This window comes from Diadema antillarum, unplaced genomic scaffold, assembly GCF_040938485.1.
Source record: "Diadema antillarum isolate AM-2024a unplaced genomic scaffold, OU_Dant_1.0 scf00000203, whole genome shotgun sequence".
Lineage (NCBI taxonomy): Eukaryota > Metazoa > Echinodermata > Echinoidea > Diadematoida > Diadematidae > Diadema > Diadema antillarum.
The window spans coordinates 647,213-667,965 of NW_027271092.1; the positions used below are offsets into that span (position 1 = coordinate 647,213).

Below are 20,753 nucleotides of genomic sequence, written 5' to 3' on the forward strand. Positions count from 1 at the left end.
AAAAGTCATTTTCACCAAAATTGCAGACAAAAGGTCTTGTCACCCAGCGACGATATATATATCTACACACACACACACACACACACACACTGTGCATTTACATACTAATGCTTGTATATACACACATACATTCAAAGAATTTCCAATGAGCTCCCTCCTACTCAAAACTCACAGGAAAACTATATGCATTGAGGTTATCATATATATTTTTTTTTAATGAAGGAGCATAGCTTTTTAAAAATGGAAACATGACAAATCAATCATTCATAATTTACAATATTTTAATATGCATAATTTGTTCACATGCTGCACAACATGATTGATGTAAACTGAAACATGACAAAATAGTGTCTATATTTGTTCGGCACTCTTGCTGCTAAACACTAGAAATATACAATGTCTTCAAATTGTGGGACAATCAAAGCTGAAGTCTTAGAGTAGAAGCTCATCAGTATTGGGAATTCAACTGAAATTGGTGTTAAACTTTTGATCTCAATACAAAATATTTACCTCCGGAATTTTCAGCTGTCAATGCTACAGCCTTCATCAGCAGAATGACCCGTCTTTGCCTTCATCATGTGACAGTCAATAAGCGGGTCATAGACTTTTGGAAGCTGAAAATTCCGCAGGTAAATATCATGTATTGAGATCAAAAGTTTAACACCAATTTCAGTTCAAAAGCTGAAGTCATTTATCATGTCCCATTATGCACCACTGAAGAAAAGTGTACCTTCTGTTGTCAGAGGAACACCTGCTTACATAATGTAACTTGAGGGGGGGGGGGGGGAGATAAGCTCAATGAGATTTAGATACAAAATATGGTGGTTCATTCATTCTATTTTCATAATGGGGGTAAAACATGATTTTACTTTCTTCATCATGTTAAGTATGTTTCCTGACATGGTATAACAAATTGGACACGGCAGATACCATACTTTCACTGCACCTTGCTGAATTTGTTAGACATTTACTTTGTTCCATTATATTCCAGTACAATCATACCCCTAGTTGGCAAGCTTGATATTAGAATATAAAACTGATTGCATTATGTACAATCCATTGCCTCAAACTGTATCACAAAACAATTGCAATTTCAATGCTAGACCAACTGTGGTCTTCCTTGTAAACTAGCTGCTGTGACTTGGCCCCATAACAGCCAAAAACAAAGCAAAACAAATCAAAACATGAACAAATGCAATGATGATGGAATTTAAAAGCAATGGCCCACAAAGAAACAAAACAAAATAAAATAAAACAAAACAAAACAAAACAGTGGTTCCTGAAAAGCACACGACTCACCAACAAATCTGTACATCAGAATGCAAGTGAAGAGCAATAATTTGCCATAACAGTCCAAAAGACTTCAATTGAATACCTGAATATAAAAACGACCCAAGTCTATTCCAGGAAATTAAAAAAAAATAAAAATCATTAAATAATTTCTTATTGCTTTTAGTGTTTTCAGTAATTGGAATATTATCTACACAAATTTAAATGTAAAACATCCATTTGACTGATTATGTATCTTTGCATGACGTTGTAAAGGGTCTACAACTTTAGACGACAGCCAAATTTGGACTTGGGTAGTTTTTATATTCAGGTATTCAATTGAAGATTATAATATCCTCAGAGATAGAGTCTGCTCATCGTGTGTGTGTGTGTGTGGGTGTGTGTGTTGTCTTCAAAACACATAATTCAGTATTACAATATGATTATACAAAGTCTAAATTCAATTTACAAATTAAAACATCAGTAGCTGAGAACCAGAAAGGAACTTCTTTAACCACAGGCCTAGTTCAGCATATAATCCCTTATAGCCCTTAACCAATGTGTCACCACCATACACAAGCCTTGTAATTTCCTTCAAGCTCTGTGTCCTAAAACCCTCACTTTACTATGGTTTCATCAATACAACACTTTCTCTCTTCCTTTTGTTTTGTTTTTTCCATGAACTCTTCTGAAAATAACCTCCTCTTCTTACATAAATCTCTTAGTATGATATTTGCAGTTTCACATACTTGAAATAAAACTTCTCTGAACATGTTAACTAGGTCAGACTTGTATTATGTTGCACAAACTTTTTGTCGGTATATCAAATCCACAAGGTTTAAGAGCTCCTAAAAGAGATGTGGTAAATTGTCACACATGTATACAAGCATCATGTACGTGATTGATATAAATGTAAGTCATGCTCGTGAAACATTATGATCAATCTTGTTTAAAGGATATTTTAAAGGAGGTTTGTATATGTGTTTAAAGTGGAACAAAGTGTTGCAGCACAGCAAATCTTTTCACTCATCAGAGACTCTGTGAGTAGAAATCTTTAAAAAGTACCAACCAAAGCACAAGATCTAATTTAAAATTTTCACTCAGCAGTAGAGAATGACCACCATTGATATCTAAAGGCACAGAAATAAGGCCACTGCATACACACATGTATGCATGAGCCTCATAGAAAGACAATGATTGAAGGAAAATCCAAACCACTTGACTGGCAGGTTTCGTTTCTTCTTCCTCTTAAACAAACAAACGAACAAACAAATAAACAGTGAATGTGCTTAAAATATCCTGGATGACATGATCAGATTGTGAGGACAGCCACAACGATTGAAGGAATTTAGGTAACATGGATAAGCTGTCCAAAGTGCATGGACGGTAGTTGGAAATAATATGGTTATCAACAGCAGGGTAGACAACGTTTCATTTCTCATTATCATAACTACAAATGATAATGACAATGATAACAATACCGACATAGATGATGATGATGATGGCAATGACGATGATGATGATGATGATAACGGAGTTAACATAAATTCTCATTACCATAACTATCATCATCATTACCAAATAAAAGGGTGAGACCACCACAATGTTTTAGTTTGCTTTTGCTTTGAATGTAAGAATACTGCACTCATTTCAGTGCGAATGCAAATCCATAAAATTTGTTTTTGCACAATTCAAAGAGCATCACTTTGAGGGTCAGTTTACTTCTTTGCTTTTGTCGACTTCTTGGTCCACTTCTTGGATGCCTTCTGGTCCCGCACTGCTCTACGATGCCTTTTCCGGAAATCCTTCATGAAACAGAATAAAAACAAACAAACCTCAAATCAGGTGATTTACTCTAAAGTGCATCAAATAATACAATTTTAGCTTTGCACAAATTCTTCAATACTTTCCATCATTAGCCACTAAGGAGTGTCTGGACTCTGAAAATCAACTGGAAAAAAAAATGTGAACATGAACACTTCCTATAGAAAGTTGTTGTTAACAGTATGTATAATTTTGAAAATATCATTTCATCACTGCTGGCTAGGTAAATTACCTCCATTGTTCCATACTCAAATACTTCTACGTACAGGTGTAGATGTGCTTGCTCATATATCATATTGAGCCTGACCATATATTTCTAGAAATATCATTATGTTGTGAGTGAAAAAATGTGAAATATAACAGGGATTGCAATGTTGCATCGGTAATTTACTCTATCTCCATAATTCATTTTGAGTATGCGATAGCATAGTTGCAGTACAGGTATTATCTTTAAATGCTGATCACTCAAAGCAAAATGCTACTGTTCACTTATATGAAAAGATTTGAAGTGGGTGAGAATATACGGCTGCTCAAAGAGCACGGTCAAAACAGAATAATGTTCTTCAAAAAGCAAATATACACTTCAAAGTAAATGTCCCCTTCCTTACTCTCCATTAAATATGCAATCGCAAGGTAACTTCTTCAGACAATGCAATGACATATAAAATGAAATAACAGAAAACATGCCATTACACAGGTACTTGAATTTTCACAAAAAGGTTTACAGTGTCCAAAACAAAGCATTATTATGCTATAATGATGATGTGTGACATTCTTGAACAAAATGTATAATTTACCAAGACTTGTGCTCCCGAAGAAATGTTAGTGCACATACTCCACAATTTACAGTCATCACTAGAAACTTATAAATCTTTCATCAGAATAACTGACACATAAATAGTAACTCAAAGATACAATATACATTGCTAAGAATTTTGCCTCATGTTACAAGTTTATCATCTCAGAGAGTGAAACAAATCTCCTGCTTACATTTTGAAGTTGTGCTTTAACTTCTTCCCAGGCATTCACCATAGCAGCTTGGTCTTTGGGGCGACAAAATGTTTCGGCACCATCTGGTAGAAGAAGGAATACAAAACAGTGATAGGCTTCATCAACTTAAATCATAAACATGTTCGAAAAACCAACAAGAAAATAAAAATTCCTTAGTCTATCATTAATTTTCAGCACTGCATACACCAGTTTGTATGTTTGCTTTCACTGAAAATTAATTTTATATCATTTCAAGCTGACATGCAAGTATTTCAGTAAGAGCACATCATGCCCATCCTCATGACAGTGATTACTGTTGCCACCACATAATTTGTCAATCCTTAGAGAAGATCTAAACCTAACAGATAAATTGATCCGCTATTTTTCTGTGGATGCAAACAATTTCGAGTGATTCTACAGTGAGAGCATCATTTGGGTGGAGGTGGAAACTTGTGCACAGTGTCCAATGTATATGTGACCCGCTACAACAAAAAGGTCCTAAAGTCGCGCACGGTCGAAGCCGTGAAAATCGAGTTTGAAGTCAGAGCATTAAAATTGGTCAAAACTTACGATTTTCTGATTTTGATATATTATTGGAGTCTAACATGTCTTCTATCATCTGTCGAAATTTTGAAGCAAAATGATCAACGGAAAGATAAAAAAATAGCGTTTATCTGAGCCATGTTTTTTGGCGTTTCAAGGAAGCAGAAACTGTTTGGAAAATTTGGATTGAGCGCCACAGATAGGTTCCGCCCCTAACAACGACCAGAGTGATCTCATTGTTCAGTTTGCTGCTTGCTGCTAACCGAAGCGTGAAGCTCGCACACTGCCCAGTCGACTGGTGCATGCGGGCGGGGTGCGCTATGCTCAGCCGCTTCTCACATCCTGGTCACTGATTGGCTGGTGAGGAGACCGCCGACGCTGATGTGCTTGAATGAACTCTTCGGGGGTTGCTAGGGCTTACCTTCTATTGTCCAGAGGTGAAAACTGACTTGCGTGTCCCTTGATTGCGATTTCGTCGAAAGGAAGACTTTTAGGGCGCTTTTCTCGAAACAGTCATTTTCCAGACGTCTCGACATGCTCTCTTTTAAACATCGATATCTCCGCAGCCGATTATTATTATAAAATGTGTTATATATCAATTTAAAGCAGAAAGATGAGGGGATTATATCATGCAATTTTCAAATAATCGACCTCGCCCGACTTTAGGATCATTTTGTTGTAGCGGGTCACATATGGAGTGGACATTGATAACATCAATGACATAGGTAGATAATTGGCGATCGATTATTTCACAATAATGCAATATTATGAACTGGCTACCTTCAAGAATCAGGAGGCTAAACATAAAGTATTTAACAATAGTACAACACATATTTAACGATTGGTATATTCTGATGTACATTTGCATTCATGACTTTACAAATACTGTACACCTAAAAACATTCGAGGCATAAAACTTTCATGAATTGCCACATGCATTCAATGCATTGTGTATACAAAACGTTTCTCATGCATTTTACTTTTGCGAATCTTTGCTCCTCATGAAATTCACGAAATTTCATGAACATGAACATATCTGTTTTACAGTATTTTAGAAAGTGATTAGACGTACAACATCACCACCATCAATACAATCAATTATTCTCATGTCACTGTCTTATACAATAAGATACTGTATAAGCTGTAATTCTTGCGAGGGTTTAATTTTCGTGAATTTCACGAATCACAGTTGGACTGCGAATTTAAAAACATGCGATAACGTCACCACGCGCGAAGGTAATAGTGTGCTTATGAAGGTCTCTGTGTCAATTCGCGAAAACAACATCTCGCGAAAATGTCTGTGACCTCCTCATTCATGAAAATATCTGTAAATGCGAAAATAACAGTGTATACAGTAGCTATTTGTGATTAAGACATTACCCTCTAGTCTTTGATCCTTGGGCTGAAAGAAGAATGTACAGGTAGTGCTGTCACCCAACTCTGGCTCTTTAGTTGTGTTCCTAAGCAATGAAATAAAAGAAAACACAATTACACCATTATGAGCCTGGTTCCCATTCCAGGGAATGACGCAATAAATTCTGCACAATAGGAACAACAGATGCATACTGGAAGGTTGCAGTATAATCATAGGCCTGCAACAAAAGTTTGCAGGTTTGTGTTTTGCTTGGTAGTAAATCATCCGTTTTCATTGCACTGGGCATTTACTTTAACTGTGTTGGAAACACTGAAAAAAAATTGAAATTTCTATTTCTTCCTGCAAACTCAAATACCCATATCAAATATTATATTTGGACTTACAAAAGAAAACTGAACAATGAGAGAAAGAAGACAAATTGAATGGCAGTAGTTAAACATCAGATATTACAATTGTCTTTGGATGAAGGTCATTATTCTATACATATACTTCGTAGAAATCATTTCCTCTTTTTTACTTCAAAGTACACACAGAAAACGAAGACTTGTATGCAAGCAATACTCGTATTACCAACTAATGACCATGTCAGATATTTTACTTTATAGGATGTTGTGCGAGATGATATACAGATATCATATGGTCATCACTTCATATTTTTGATCCAATTCCACCAATTAATAATCTGCCCCTGTACTACACAATTTTGGAAGGAAAAATAATTCTGATCATAAAACAATGGACAAGACAACAAAAACAACTTACTGAGTCTTCTCATTTGAATCATCTGCTTCCATTTTCTCATCTCCTTCCTCCTCCTCCTCCTCCTCTTCCTCGGTATCGCTGCTGTCGTACTTAAATCGTTTTGATGGAAAGAGGGATGAGGCAAGGTCAAGAGGCTCAGGATCTTTTTGATCATCTTCCTCCACTCCACCTTCAAGAGACAAATGGACACAATCTATACCAGCAACACGTATACTGTATATGCCATATATTTAGCGAGTTTATATTTTCGTGAATTGGGACTTCCCAAAGATTTCATCAGTGGTTAAATTCGTGATCGTGGAGTACTGCACTGAATGGAGAAATGTATGAATGTGACGCACATTCATATCATATCGGGATCAGAGTCATTATTTTTGCATGTCTTTAATTTTTGACATGTTGTACGCATATTTGTAAGAGATAAAAGTTAAGGCACTATGTTGGAAATGTCTGATGCTAAGGGGTATTGTTTTGTTTTGTTTTGTTTTTGGAGGTGCACACAGTTAGTTATTGACTATTGTATGACATATGCATTATTTTTGTTACTGTTATTTTGGTTTGCATTGTCCTTATGTTATTGTGCTTACTAGTTTTCTCGTAAGAATAGCACCAGTGCACTTAGAAACACCTGCATGAAGTCCCATTCAAATGCAATCACTATCATCATCATCATCATCATCATCATCATTCATCATCACCATCACCATCATCATCATTCATTATCATCACCATCATCATCATCATCGTCATCACTAATCATCTTTCATCATCATCATCATTAATCATCTTTCATCATCATCATTATTCATATTTTTTATTATCATTATTATTTGGTAGTCTTACTTTGTGCATCATCTGGTCCAAAGAAGTTGAACATTCCTCCTCCTTCTCCTGTTTCCTGGTGTCCTCCGGTGCTGAATGCATCTTTCAGGTTACTGCTGACCTCAAAGAACTTCTCCTTGGAGACCTCCGGTATCTTGGCTCTCTCCTCCTCTAGTTTCCTCTTCTCCCTCTGCATCTCTCTCTCCAGTTTCTTGGCATCACTGGTTAAAGGAGCATTCCAAACGATTTTCATAATTTCACATTATGAAGTACGTAAATGAAGGACGCCATGTATAGATTTGTGGAATTTATTGTGATTCTTGAGCAGAGAAATAATACTTTGAAAAATCTTAAACAAATTACACTGAACAAGGATGATGACATAAAAGGCGTATATATATTCCAGAAATGTAGCAGTGTAATTTCTTTACAATACTGCTTGCTTTAAAGTTCACCTGTGTATAATCTATGTATGCCTTCTTCTTTTGTTCTGCTTCCTTGAGCCCCAACTCATGCATTCTAATGGTGACCCTGCCATGTCATCATCATTGCTCATTGCAATTTGTTATCAATTTCGAAAATATTCTTATTCTTCATTCCAATTATCATAAATTCTGAAACTCTGTCCTCAGTACAACTAATTTACAGTTGTTCAAATGTAAAAATCTGAAAATCATCCGGAGGTCTCCTTTAACAGATGACACAGAGACCAGAATCAATGACATTGGGGTGTGGACCATAGTGTAAAACAAGACATTTTTTCCATGCATGATACTTCCTCAAATTTTGCTAGGAGCCAAGGTTCACAAAAGTTTTTGTCTACATAGTCCATTGAATGCCAGTTACTGGCAATTTGGAAAAGTTTCATGCCTTGATAGCGGCCATCAGCTCCAATTTGCGATAGTTTCATGCTGCCAATTTTTCTGGTTTACAGTAAACCAAGTAGAAATGCCCTCACCTAGTTTGTACTAAGTGTTTCTAGTTTGCATTGATATCTACTGGGTTATCACAATGGTGCAAAGATATAACACATTTTGGTATAAAAGTTTTGCAATGCTCAAGAAAGCAAGACTGTATACACTGTTAAACATAATGCTGTTCAAGGAGCCAATCTCCTTAAAATTTCAAGTGGGGTTACCTCCAAAGGAGACAACGAACTTGAGACAAAACAGATGCAACTACAAAAACTGTTAAACTCTACTTGGGATGTGATTTTATGCTTCTAAACCATGTTGTTGTTTTTTTGCATATATGATAAAACGAAGTCCTGTCAAACACACCAAATCCCACAATAGAATTGTCATTCCTATTAAAAAATTCACCTATCATACTTTTTGAGGATTATGGTGCAGCATTGCAAATTGATACGAAATCCAGCCACAAGCCCACACATCAGCCATATTGTGAAAACTGTGGCCGATTTTCTGTCACAACCAATAAGCTAAAGAACAGTTTTTCAAGGTGACCAAAAGCATCACTAGATTTATGACATCTATTTAGTCGTATAGGAACTTTGTTGAATGAACTGGACTCAGCATGCAGCAACTTGATGTTGCTGTAAAGATAACTTGTTCAGTATCTCCTAGCAGCACTTGAGAACATGCTGCTATAAGTGTACTGATGCACATGGATTCTCTAACCAACCAGTGGCCAGAAAATATACAAAACAAGGGAACAGCACAGGACAGTTTTTTTTCCTGTTTGCCTACAAACTATAGATATATGCATTCTGTAAGCTAGTTCATAGTTGTGTAGTTCATACGCACTTTGGTATGAATGACCATTCCTTTTTTTTTCATTTGGTTAGGCACTTCACTTGTTTCAAAGCAACATGATGCATAAGCTTGCCAGACATATCAATTTATGGGATCATCATTCATGTTCTAATAACTTGCATTGACCAGGTGACTAGAACTGTCTGTCAATGAACACAGGAGGGAGCAACCATTCCATCAATTCTGCAAATTCTTCAAAAATGTCAGGCCTGACGGATGTTTCATTTACCTTTCGTCGTCTTCCCCGCCTTTGATTTCATACTTGCTGTGTTCCTCACGGCTCGGATCATAGTGAAGTAATCCTGCATCCCTGCATACAGTGCAATGAAATCAAAGTTTTGAAAATGTTAAACATGCCAAACAAAGTTGATCAATGACATCCAAAGGCCATGTGTGCTAATTTTGACCTAAAAAAAAAAAAAAAAATCAATCAATCAATCAAGAGCATTCTTATTCAAAGTCCTAAGTGCACACAAAGTTCAGCATTTCATACTGACCACTCAACATTGTGATATCCAATTGCTTTCATCTCTCATGATGAGAAGATATACATTTTTAACAAATTAATATAGACTATTTGGACAGGCAGTATCACAAAGTGCTAGATAATTGATTTTCAACACTTCCTATTTAAACACAAATTAAAACCTGGAATTTGAGAACACACATATCTCTGAGAACACACAATCTATTGCTTACATACCCTCTGAATATGGAAGGAGGTTATGATGATGCTTTGTAGAGCAAAAATTGTGAAATACAATGTATTCAAAATATACACTACCTTGGAATTCAGTGATGGAATTGCTTATCACTCTACTGTTATGCATGACAACAGTTGATCTTTTTTCTAGCACATAGTGTACTGGCATGATTTCCTGCACTTTGCAAAACCCACAGGTATGTTTTCCACACATTTCTATATAACAGACAAAAAAAAAAATGAAACAAAAAATCATGTGTATTTCCATAACACAACTTTAACCCTCCATGGGTACAAAGTTTCTACTCTTACAACAGCAGAAAACTAGAATAGGAAGATTTATGTACATTCATGGCACATACTTAAAATTTGACTCCTTGCTCTTCACTGCTTTCACCGCTTCTGTTCCCATCATGGCTTGCAAGATGGCAAGTGACCTTTGTTTCTCTTCCTGGAGGTCACGCCCAACTTCATCCTGGGTCACTGTTGAAGAGACATGACATGTTAGTGTTTTTATTTCACAGTTACTTTAACATGACCTCTCAAAGTCTAGTATCGGGCAAAGCTTATGTGTTGCAATTCCTTTGAATCAGTATGATTTGTGGCAAAGTTGAATATAATGAAATACAAATGCCTTTTCTATCGTTTTTTCTTTCTCTCTGTATGAATTCAACCATTAGGCAAAACTGACAGTGCTTGCTCTCACACTGTAGATTTGTCAGTAAATATACATGCCAAGTTTTATTACAATAACTCAAATAGCTTTTTAGTTGCACTGTCCACAAAATTGATTATGGACAGAAGGATGGACGGACACTGATTGACAGACGGACAAGCTGAAAACATAATGCCTTCGGCAATCAATTCGGGATGGAGGCATAAAAATGTACTGAACATTGCATGTAGCTACAAGGGCTGCGTTTATCTAAAAATTTTCTGAGGCAGAATCACGATTCTAAACGCGATTGAGGCATTTTCAGGGGTTAGATAAACGCAACCGTGCTTTCAAACGCATTTAGGAACGCCGTTTTGAAACGCCTCTCAAAGGGCATTTTGAATCGCGTTTGAGACCACGATCGCTGTTCTGTGCGTAGATAAACGCAATGCCGTTTTGAAATGCGTTTATATCTCAAGGTCAAATCACAGCTGTTTCTGGTTGTGCTCTCTGCCCATTATTTGTGCGTGACTGATGAGGCAGGTTTGGTGGTATGAAGTTGACCTTTACTTCCCAGGTCAGACGGCGCAAAGCAGCTGTGCAGTGACACCAATGGAATCGCAATTGTATGATGGTTAGATAAACGCAGCTCCTCCAGAATCGCGTTTCAAACCACGTTTACAAACACCGTTGCAAACGGGTTTGGAAACGTGATTCTCTCTCTCAAGTTAGATAAACGCAGCCAAGGTAACTCCGACAATGCTGGGTTTCTCTTCCCAGCTTTCAAACTGCAGATTCTTCATTCTCCCTCAAGAAATCATGACCTATCAAGTTTCTCATTGGCTTTCTGCAGGATAGCTCTTTGTACAAGGTGGGGATGCTGCCTCTACCCTCCCTGAACCAGGCTGGAGACCACCCTGGTGGGGTGTAAAAAACTGGGCGGAGTTGTGATGATTTCACTTTCTTTTGAATCTTAACCTATTGAGGATAAGCTGACTTATAGAAACACCCATCTCCCATTAAGACATCTGCATGAGAATGCTTGGGACTGGTCTTCAACACGCGGTAAATTTAAAAGTATAACCAGTCAATATCATGCAGCAGGGGCAAAAAACTTTGTGAAAAGATGAATAGTCTAGTAGAATTTTTTTTTTTTTTTTTGTCATCAACTAAGGAAACCATGAAGAAAAGTAATGCTATTCAATGCTATTCCTGACAAGTACTTGAACACTGATTTGTCATAATTCTCTGTGCTAATTCTATTTTCATACAAAATAGACAGCAGAACTGATCAATATAAAATCAAAGTCAGCTAGTGGTATGACTCTGCCATAGCTGCCTCTTAACATATAAAAGTTGATATGAAAAGCTCTCCTACCAGTCATAGCGCCATCCTTGACTGTATCAGCTTCCTCCGCCTCCTCATCATCCAAGAAGTGCTGGCTTAGCTTGAAGCGATCATCCCCTCCATATCTCTCCTCCATTTCTCTCAGCTTTATTTGTGCACAGTGGGTAAAGATAACAAACTCTTATGACTACTATAAAGGACACTGGCAGACCAAGCAGTAGTCTTAAAATCTTCCTATCTTCCATCAGTGGAATTATTAAATATTGCTGTATTTTGACACCCTCAAAGATGCTCTTTTACTTTGTTGTGGCTTGATTTAAAAAAAAAAAATTGTTGGACTTTGCTGACTGAACTCCTATGATGATGTCTAAGTGCATTTAAAGACCCTTAACACTCCAGCATACAAAAAAAGTAAGAACAAAATATGATGTCACTATCATAAGACCTATGAACCAATTTCACCACACTAATAAACTATTACCTAAATTGTTTATTCTAACACTATTGTCAATCAAATAATTGGGCAAATAATTAGAAAAATGCTTGGCCAAATGTACAATTGTAACAACGGTGTGTTCTGTTGAATGCCTATTCTTCATCTACACACAAGTTGCACAAGGTCTGTGAAGTCATTGCCGCTTGGAAAATAAAAGAGAACAAAGAAATGTAAGATTTACCAGGACAGATAATCTATGATTAAAATCACCACAATTTGAAATATTGATTATCTTGCATTGTTGGATTTTCCCACACTGCTCTGTAGTAGCCTGCAATATCCAATGAACAGACATACAGAAACTGCTTGTTGCCTACCACACTTGTAAACGGATGAAATAATCCAACACGGTTAGTAATTTTTGGTATGGTTGGCCTGTACTTACTTTCTGACCAGCTGTTCCTTCGTACTGGGGCTTTATCCTAAATCTTGGATCATCATCGTCATCATCATCGACGTCGTCGTGATGGTTGTCCCCGTCATCTTCGCCATGACTATCACTGCTTTCCCCATCACTGCCAAAGAGAGAGATTCGGCCATGTTTCTTCTGCCTGGTAGATTCCACTGGCTTTGATTCAGAAAGAGGGACTGCCACTGGTAGAACTGCTCCTGAATTATCTTCATCATCACTGTCATCATCGTCTGAATCAAATGTGATGTGTTTGCCTTGTTTCTTGTCCTTTGAGTCCTAATAATGCAGTTAATGGCACAGCAAATGTTTCCTTCATTAGAAATGTATCTACAATCAACTGGCACATTTTAATTTCATCTTTATATTAAAAAAGGGAGTTTCTCTTTTTGCTGCAACACTGAAAAAAACAAACAAACAAACAAACAAACAAATCAATCAGAAACACTTGGGCATTGTAAAGATTTTCTAGAAGTTGCAAGTTGTCACTCCAACAGCTGGAAATGATTTTAAACCTGAACAAGTAGCCTTCAAAGATGCAACCACACAGGTTGCTCAAGGTTATCTTGAGTTTCATGGCCTATCTAGCAACCGCCATTGTAAGCACTTGTTTAATACTCAATTGTGTTACACAGTATTTTGTTTATTTTTGCAGTACTAATATTCTTCACATTAACCTTTCTTTTTTTATGGACAAACTGCAATGATTGGACAAATGTATTTTAATGATGTACTTACAGGTATTTCTATCATGCTAAAACAACAACAAACCAGATATAATTTAAAAAAATCTTACCACAGCAGCAAGAGCTCCCCTAATCGCTGCCTGACGATCTAACAGCGCCCTCTGCTGCAGTTTGGCAGACTCCAAACGTCTCTCGTTGGCAAGTCTCTGCTTTTCCGCCAACTCCCTGGCAAGCTGCTTTTTGGCAGCTTTGGAGAGTTTCTTTGGTGTTTCAGTCTTAGCTCCCTCCTCTGGCAAAGCTGAGCTAACTGATGGCTCACTGCATGATGTACTTCCAATATCTAATCTCTCTGGTTTAGACGTATTTTCAGTCTGCACATTGCATTCATTTGCAGCATTTTTGTGAGGCACTTTTGAAGTTTCATTATCAGCATCATCACTTGTGAGGCTACCTGTAGCACCCTCCTCCTTTTCCTCTTCCTCTCCCTCCTCTTCCTCTTCCTCTTCCTCCTCCTCTTCAACCAGATGACTAGTCCTCTCATCATCAGTACCAGTGCCATCATCAACTCCACTGAGTGCTGGACATGTCTGCTGTGTGTCCATGGAGATGGCTTGACTACACCCTGATGCTCGGTTCCATCCATTCAGTACAGCCCTGTCAAGTATAAGCGGTTCAAAGTCAAATCTGGCCACTGGATTCATTCCAACGACTTTTCCTTCCACGTCATCATCTGGATCAGAAGACTGAGGTTCTGTGTCATCCATACAGTCTTGCTGAAGAATCGAACCCTCCGAAGTGAGACCTTCAAAGTCAAGGCTGGAGTCTGCTGTTTCTTCCCCAAATCCATCTCGTTTTGGGGCAAGCACCACATCTTGATGCATCAAATGTTCTATATCTACCTCTGAGTCATTTTCACGAGCATCTTCATCAGAGCTACCACTGTGATAGCTACTGGTGACAACAGGGCCCTCTCCGGCTTGACTGGATTTCCTAACCTTAACTTTTTTGATTTCCTCTGGAGCTGCTGAGCGCTTCTTACTCTGATTAACACTTCCTATTGTCACATCTCCTTTACTCTGCATCTTCTCGATGTCACATTCATCCTTGCCACCATCCTGCTCTGAGGAAGCTTTCATCCCTTTGGACCTACCAGGTGGCTCATCTCTGAACTCTGTGTCCGAAGGCCCAGCATCTTCCTTTCTATTGTGTATTTCTGATACATTAGGTGCTCTGGCTGATAATGTTTTAAACGAGCTGCAAATTTCATCCGTATCTACTGAGTCCCTGTCGGAGTCATCTGACATCCCCGCCGACTGGACGCTTCCTGGCAAGATTCCATGCGCATGAGACGAATGCACAGATGAACTGTTTATGGAAGAAGCATTCACACTTGGGTGGGAAGTATGGCTCTCAACAACAATTTCAAAGTCTGAAGACTGGCTATCTTCATCATGGTCACCTGCATCTTTCACAAGGTGGTCGTCACCTTGGTGACGGTGATAGGGCATCGCAAAGTTGTCGTCACTGCTGTCGTCATCATCGAAAAGATCCTCCCCACTGGAGTCTGAATTGTACTGTCTGCGAGCTCGGGCAGCGGATCTGTTCACCGGTAGTGTTCCCGCTATTAACTGCTCTCTCCTCACAGCGGCCGCATCTTTTATCCTCTTTCTGTGGATCATCAGTGGCCTTCCCTGGGGAAACACCCCTTTCCTCTTCAATGTGTTCTCCGTGTCTCCTTCTGGGAGTTGCCAAGTCAGCTTGGAGAGGGGAGGGACGTCGCCCCCCTCCTCCGTCCTGCCTTCATCTTTCAATCTCTTCACATGGTGGCTATACTTGGAAGGGTCGTAGCAAACAACTTTCTGCTTGTCCTTCCTCCTGATGTACACAATAGGGAGCACCCTCCCATATTTACCTACAACCCAGTTCTGCGAGACAGAATGAGAACAGAGATTTAGACAAGTTAACAGATAGATCACTCTTGTATGTCTGTAAATGTTGGGTAACTTTTATGACTAATACACTGCATGAAAATGAAAATAATCCCAAGGATAGAAAACAGTCCCCCAGCACTGAAGTAGCTTTCACAAGATTGAGTAAACAGATAATGATGAATAAAAAGTTTCATTGAAGGCAGGCCGTGTAAATACAAAAATGACAAACACAACAGCATTATCATGTGAATCTCTTAGATTCTCTTATTCTCATAGAATCCTGGTAACTGAGTGTAGTTGATGTTTAACACTTACCTTTTCTCCTTCAACCAATGTTCCTGGCACTTTTCCCTTCACATTGAAGTCACTTGCTCCAAACTTCTCAAGGTTTTCAGATAGCCTCTTTTCAGCCACTGCCCGGAAGGATGGTGAACTTGCCTTCTCTGGGACTTCAGATTTACTTGGGGACACCATCTCTGCCCTTTCCTGATTTAACCTGTGTATTAAGGTTTTGGGTATACAAAGCAAATGATTATCACACATGTCATTCATGACTGATTTAATGTTTTTTCAATCCTCATCACTTAGTAGATCCACAAGGAAAAAAGTTCTACTCATATATGAAAACTGTACAAAACAAGAATGTTGATGACAAACAGGTCCTAAAAATATGTGTGTCTCTGCAGTTGGCACATGAAAAAAGCCGCAGGTCCCACCATACCCTGCATTCAAGCTACATTATGTAGATCCTGTGTGGCGGGACCAGTCAGAAGAGATTTGATTTTTTTTTTCTTATAACTGACTAACCACACTGTCATTTTGACTGCCCCAAATCTGCAGGCACAACTGTGGTTTGGGTCAAGTGCTGCCATTTGACACAAGAGTTCAAGCATGTCCACACAGCTAGGTGCTATCAACTATGAGTCCAAGATCACTTCTCCCCTCAAAATTTTGTCTCCATACTTGACAAGCTTTGAGGGGATGCCCAAAGACCTCCCAGTAAGAGTCCACATTATGTTTGCTGTTGTTGTTGTTGTTGTTGTTGTTGTTGTTTGGAAAGTCCTGCAGTGCAAGGCTCTCCACACGATGCAGGACCTAGTGTGAAAGCAGGGAAATTTAAGAGCAGCCACTAAGAAATACATACAAATGTGCTTACTTAGTCAGAAAACTCTCCTTGGCCAGTTGAATTTGCATGATGTTTCCCTTCCATTTGGCATTGTTGTAGGTACTCATACCTGGAAACAAAATTATGAGGCAAGATTCAAAAACACAAAACCACAATGTACATTGAAAATAATGTGAAGAAAAAAGATATACGTAGGAATAATAAAAAAAATCCTAAGTATCATGAATAACTTAATCACAGTTAATACTAATGTATGTTTCAAAATGAATTGAACACTTGCATTGAAAATCTCAAGATCAATTGTCTTAACTGTAGTCACAGAAATCAAGAAGACTGTAAAGTCACTGCTTTTTTGGTCATGTGTGCAACTCATCATGATCATCACTACAAATAAAGATTATCAACCCTGGAAAAGTACTAACACACCATACACCTGTATGTGACCATGCAACACAATCCAATATAACACTTTATTTTCCAGTAGGCCATGCTTTTCAATCTACACTTGAACTTCAAAGTTTTGAAAATATTAAATCAAATGTGAGTAATGATTTGTACAGTTTTTGCCAAACATAACTTTTTCTCTTTTGTTAGACTAGTTTTCCTGGTTTTCTTACCATGATGTGCATGAAAGTGTGTGTGAAAATAAGACAAAACACTGTTCAAAACAGTGAGCACATCATTGATACTTTCAAATATTCATGAACAGAATTTGCTAAGTTATGCAAACTTTAAGGATAATATGAAAATTCACTCATGCTATAAAATTTAAATTCCCTCTCTGTCCTGTGCACAATAAGATTGGAGTATGGATATTTTCATCCCCTACTTAAATGTGTCAGGACAACTAGATGTAGACAAGTGATGTATAACTTCTATGATATAATGCTTCCAAAATCTGACCTAATCAGAAAAATGTTTCATGGCAATTTTTTGTTAGTTTTGTGATGTAAGGTCACACATGCTTTATTGTATACTGTTCAAATACAGGTATCATAATGATATGGGCTCCTTTGTATTCAATTCCCATAATTGCAATGTATGATAATGAAAGGGTACTTCGACAAAAATCTTGATAAAAATAAAAGTGAAACATATTGTCCATTAACACAGTGACATTCACAATATTTACAATATTTGTTCACACAAATTTTATACTATACACAATAGTTGTGAAGGTTTTATCTCAAGCCAAATCACTACTTCCAAAGTATGTTCAGTGTTTGTAATATGTCCCCATATGCTTCATATGAAGACTACTTTATGACTTCAGATAGATACTCAAATGACCCAAAACAACAAAATCAAAGTGAAGTTATCAGTCTGGATGATTAACACTTACATTTCTTTAGTTCACTTTCAGGCAGACAAATGTCCAAGTAGGCAAATGTCTTGACAGGATTACCTGCAAGAAACATAAATAAAGTGACATACGAATTGCATATTGAGAATTAAAATAATGGAATTCATATATGTGGTGCAATCAATCATCTTGTGTTTAAACTTAAAGTGTTGGACATGGGAGTGGCTCAATAATCAGATATAAAACACTCAAAAAGGAGGATACTGCATAAACTTTTATCTTTTACATCTAAAACAACCTTGTTTGTATAGATGTTCTCGGTTACCAACAGTACAAGTAGATGCAAAGCAAACATGCATGTAGTCTACAGCATCTCATACAAGTTTGTGTTAGCTTTTGATGCCCATGTCCTTTCTACAAAAGTTTTCATCATGGCTGTCAGCAGTTGAACACAATGTATCAACTCTGCAATGTGAATGGCATAAAGAGATGGGGGTAAACAAAGGGAGAATACCATCTGTTGACATCAGTATGTCAGTTTTGTCTATAAGCTGCTATAGTTCTGAAGAAATGGCTTAGTGGTAGAATGTCTGTCTTAAAATCGAGAAGAGTCTGGTTTGAGGTTCAGAGAGACTAGCTGAGCAATGTTGTGTGCTATCATACTATCCCCTCTGGTGAGAGGAAAAACAATCTTCTTTCCCCAGTTGGTCATGAAGTAGAGATCTTGTGATCTAGAGAACACAGAGAGAGTCACAATGTGCCCCATCACATTTTACTCGGACTCATGATGAATACAAGCATTCCGATGATGAAGTGTTCCTTCCAACACACAAGGAACACAAGCAAAGGACATTGGTCCCTTTTGCCCCAAGTGAGTAGATAAAGGTAATGAATTGTGACATAAAAATGAATAGACTAACTCCTCTATTGATGGTTTGAACTGCTATGTTGTTACCTCTCAGATCTTTCTTTGTCTTGATCTCTACAGATGAGATAGTCCCATGTCTGGAAAACCTGTCCCTGACTTCTTGCTCAGTGACTGACAGGTGGAGACCACCTACAAACAGCCTTTTTTGCTCCACAGCCATTTCAAACTCTGCAACAAAAACAAAAGGAGAATAAAAAAGAAGTGAACGGATGAAGGGAAAGGGGAAACTTCAATATAGATGAAATCAATAAAATATATCCTTTTCCATTAAATTACACAAATTAGACAAATAAATCAAGCAATACAATCAGTCCATGCTCTGCCCTGCTCAAGTGTACTGCTGCACAATATGTGATCTAACGTTAGAACTTAGTTAGAACTAGAGTCTACAGTGTGCAGATGATGCATTAAATCTTTTGTTTCGGTTAAGTTGGAGGCCTGAATGTGAATTGTGTATTTCAATACTGACAACATCAAAATGACGCTTATTTGATTAAGATTGCTATTATGCTTCTGTGTAACGGGTTAACGTTAGGGTAACAAACATGATGCCATGAATCCAAGGTCTGCTCAGGACGAGTAAAAAGTAAAACATCTTGCATCTAGAAGTTGAACATCTACCCTGGCAGCCCCTGGCTTTATTTATTTAATCTATTTATTTATTTATCTATTTATTTACTTATTTATTCATTCATTATTACTGTCATTATCATTATTATTTAACGATGCGATGCGATGACTGTGCAGTGGCATGGCCATGGGCATAAATTTAGCTCGCGTGAGCAGTAAATTTTTACCCGACTTACTTACATATATTTTCACATATGGGACTAACGAGATCTAGGCAAGCATAAGGACAACTTCACATCCAGCACATGTTGACGCCATGACGAGGAAGGACATGCTACCTTTCCTTGCCCCCTTGAGAAGTACGCGTAATAAATAATCATACTGACCTGTTGTTGTGGATTCAAATATTCCACATTAAATTGTAGAGCTGAATACGGTACAATGCCGTCATCACACATGTGTCCCGCGTGTGCAGTGCAGTCTGAGCGGTCTGATGATGGTCGGGCACCGCGCAGCTAGCTAGCTAGCAAGCTGTACCTTGCACACTACGCCAATGGTGATGTCACGAGCGTGGGAGAAAAAATTTCACGTGGGAATCCCACACATAACATAAACATTGTTGTGATCTTGTGAGAGATGGGTAAGAAGTGCACTGAGAATCATCAAAGATATTGAAAACTTGCGAGGAACAAAATTAAAAAAATACTTTAATTCTGAATTGTGAACAAACTTTACTACAGAAAAAGTCTGTCTTTAATTCCATTCTCTTCCTTCTTTTTCCATTTTCCTCTCTCTCTCTCCATCTCTCCCCATCTCGCCGCTCCAACTTCCCTCATTCACAGGACACGCTCACACTTCATTTGAATATAAACAGCTGCCTGTGAATTTGCTGATAAATGTCATTTTCACTCAAAATCTATTTACTTTTCAAAAGTTTACTATGTAGGTACTAATTGGTCTGCCAAGTAGCCTCTCATTATAACACACTTGATGGAATTGAATATATCATTGTTGTTTTTTTATATCCACTTTATTTTGCATCAAGGCTGGCGACTGGTCATGTTAGACTATTGAAAGGGCTCAGAAGTCTTTTGTTCTGTGAGTAAAAGTGATAGTGCTCTTTTCCTTAGCGAGAATCTACTGTACAATGAATCAAAGCAGACATTTGGTGATTAAGAGAATTTATATGTTAAGAATAAAACGTTACACACATATCAGTCAACATTTCTGATGTACCT

At 37.8% G+C, this 20,753-nt stretch overlaps 1 protein-coding gene across 1 annotated transcript; it reads right to left on the reverse strand.

The window, feature by feature from the left end:
• Positions 1-2,987: 2,987 nt before the first annotated feature.
• On the reverse strand, positions 2,988-19,944 carry LOC139723932 (nucleolar protein 8-like). Its single transcript, XM_071635133.1, has 16 exons — positions 19,902-19,944; positions 18,973-19,113; positions 18,057-18,119; positions 16,745-16,823; positions 15,904-16,084; positions 14,179-15,582; positions 13,768-14,028; positions 12,948-13,250; positions 12,097-12,211; positions 10,426-10,546; positions 9,590-9,670; positions 7,607-7,806; positions 6,764-6,932; positions 6,007-6,086; positions 4,084-4,166; positions 2,988-3,074 (listed from the first exon to the last, which is right to left on the reverse strand). The coding sequence occupies exons 2-16, from the start codon at positions 19,103-19,105 to the stop codon at positions 2,988-2,990; spliced, it is 3,360 nt and encodes a 1,119-aa protein (XP_071491234.1). The 5' UTR covers positions 19,106-19,113; positions 19,902-19,944.
• Positions 19,945-20,753: the final 809 nt, after the last annotated feature.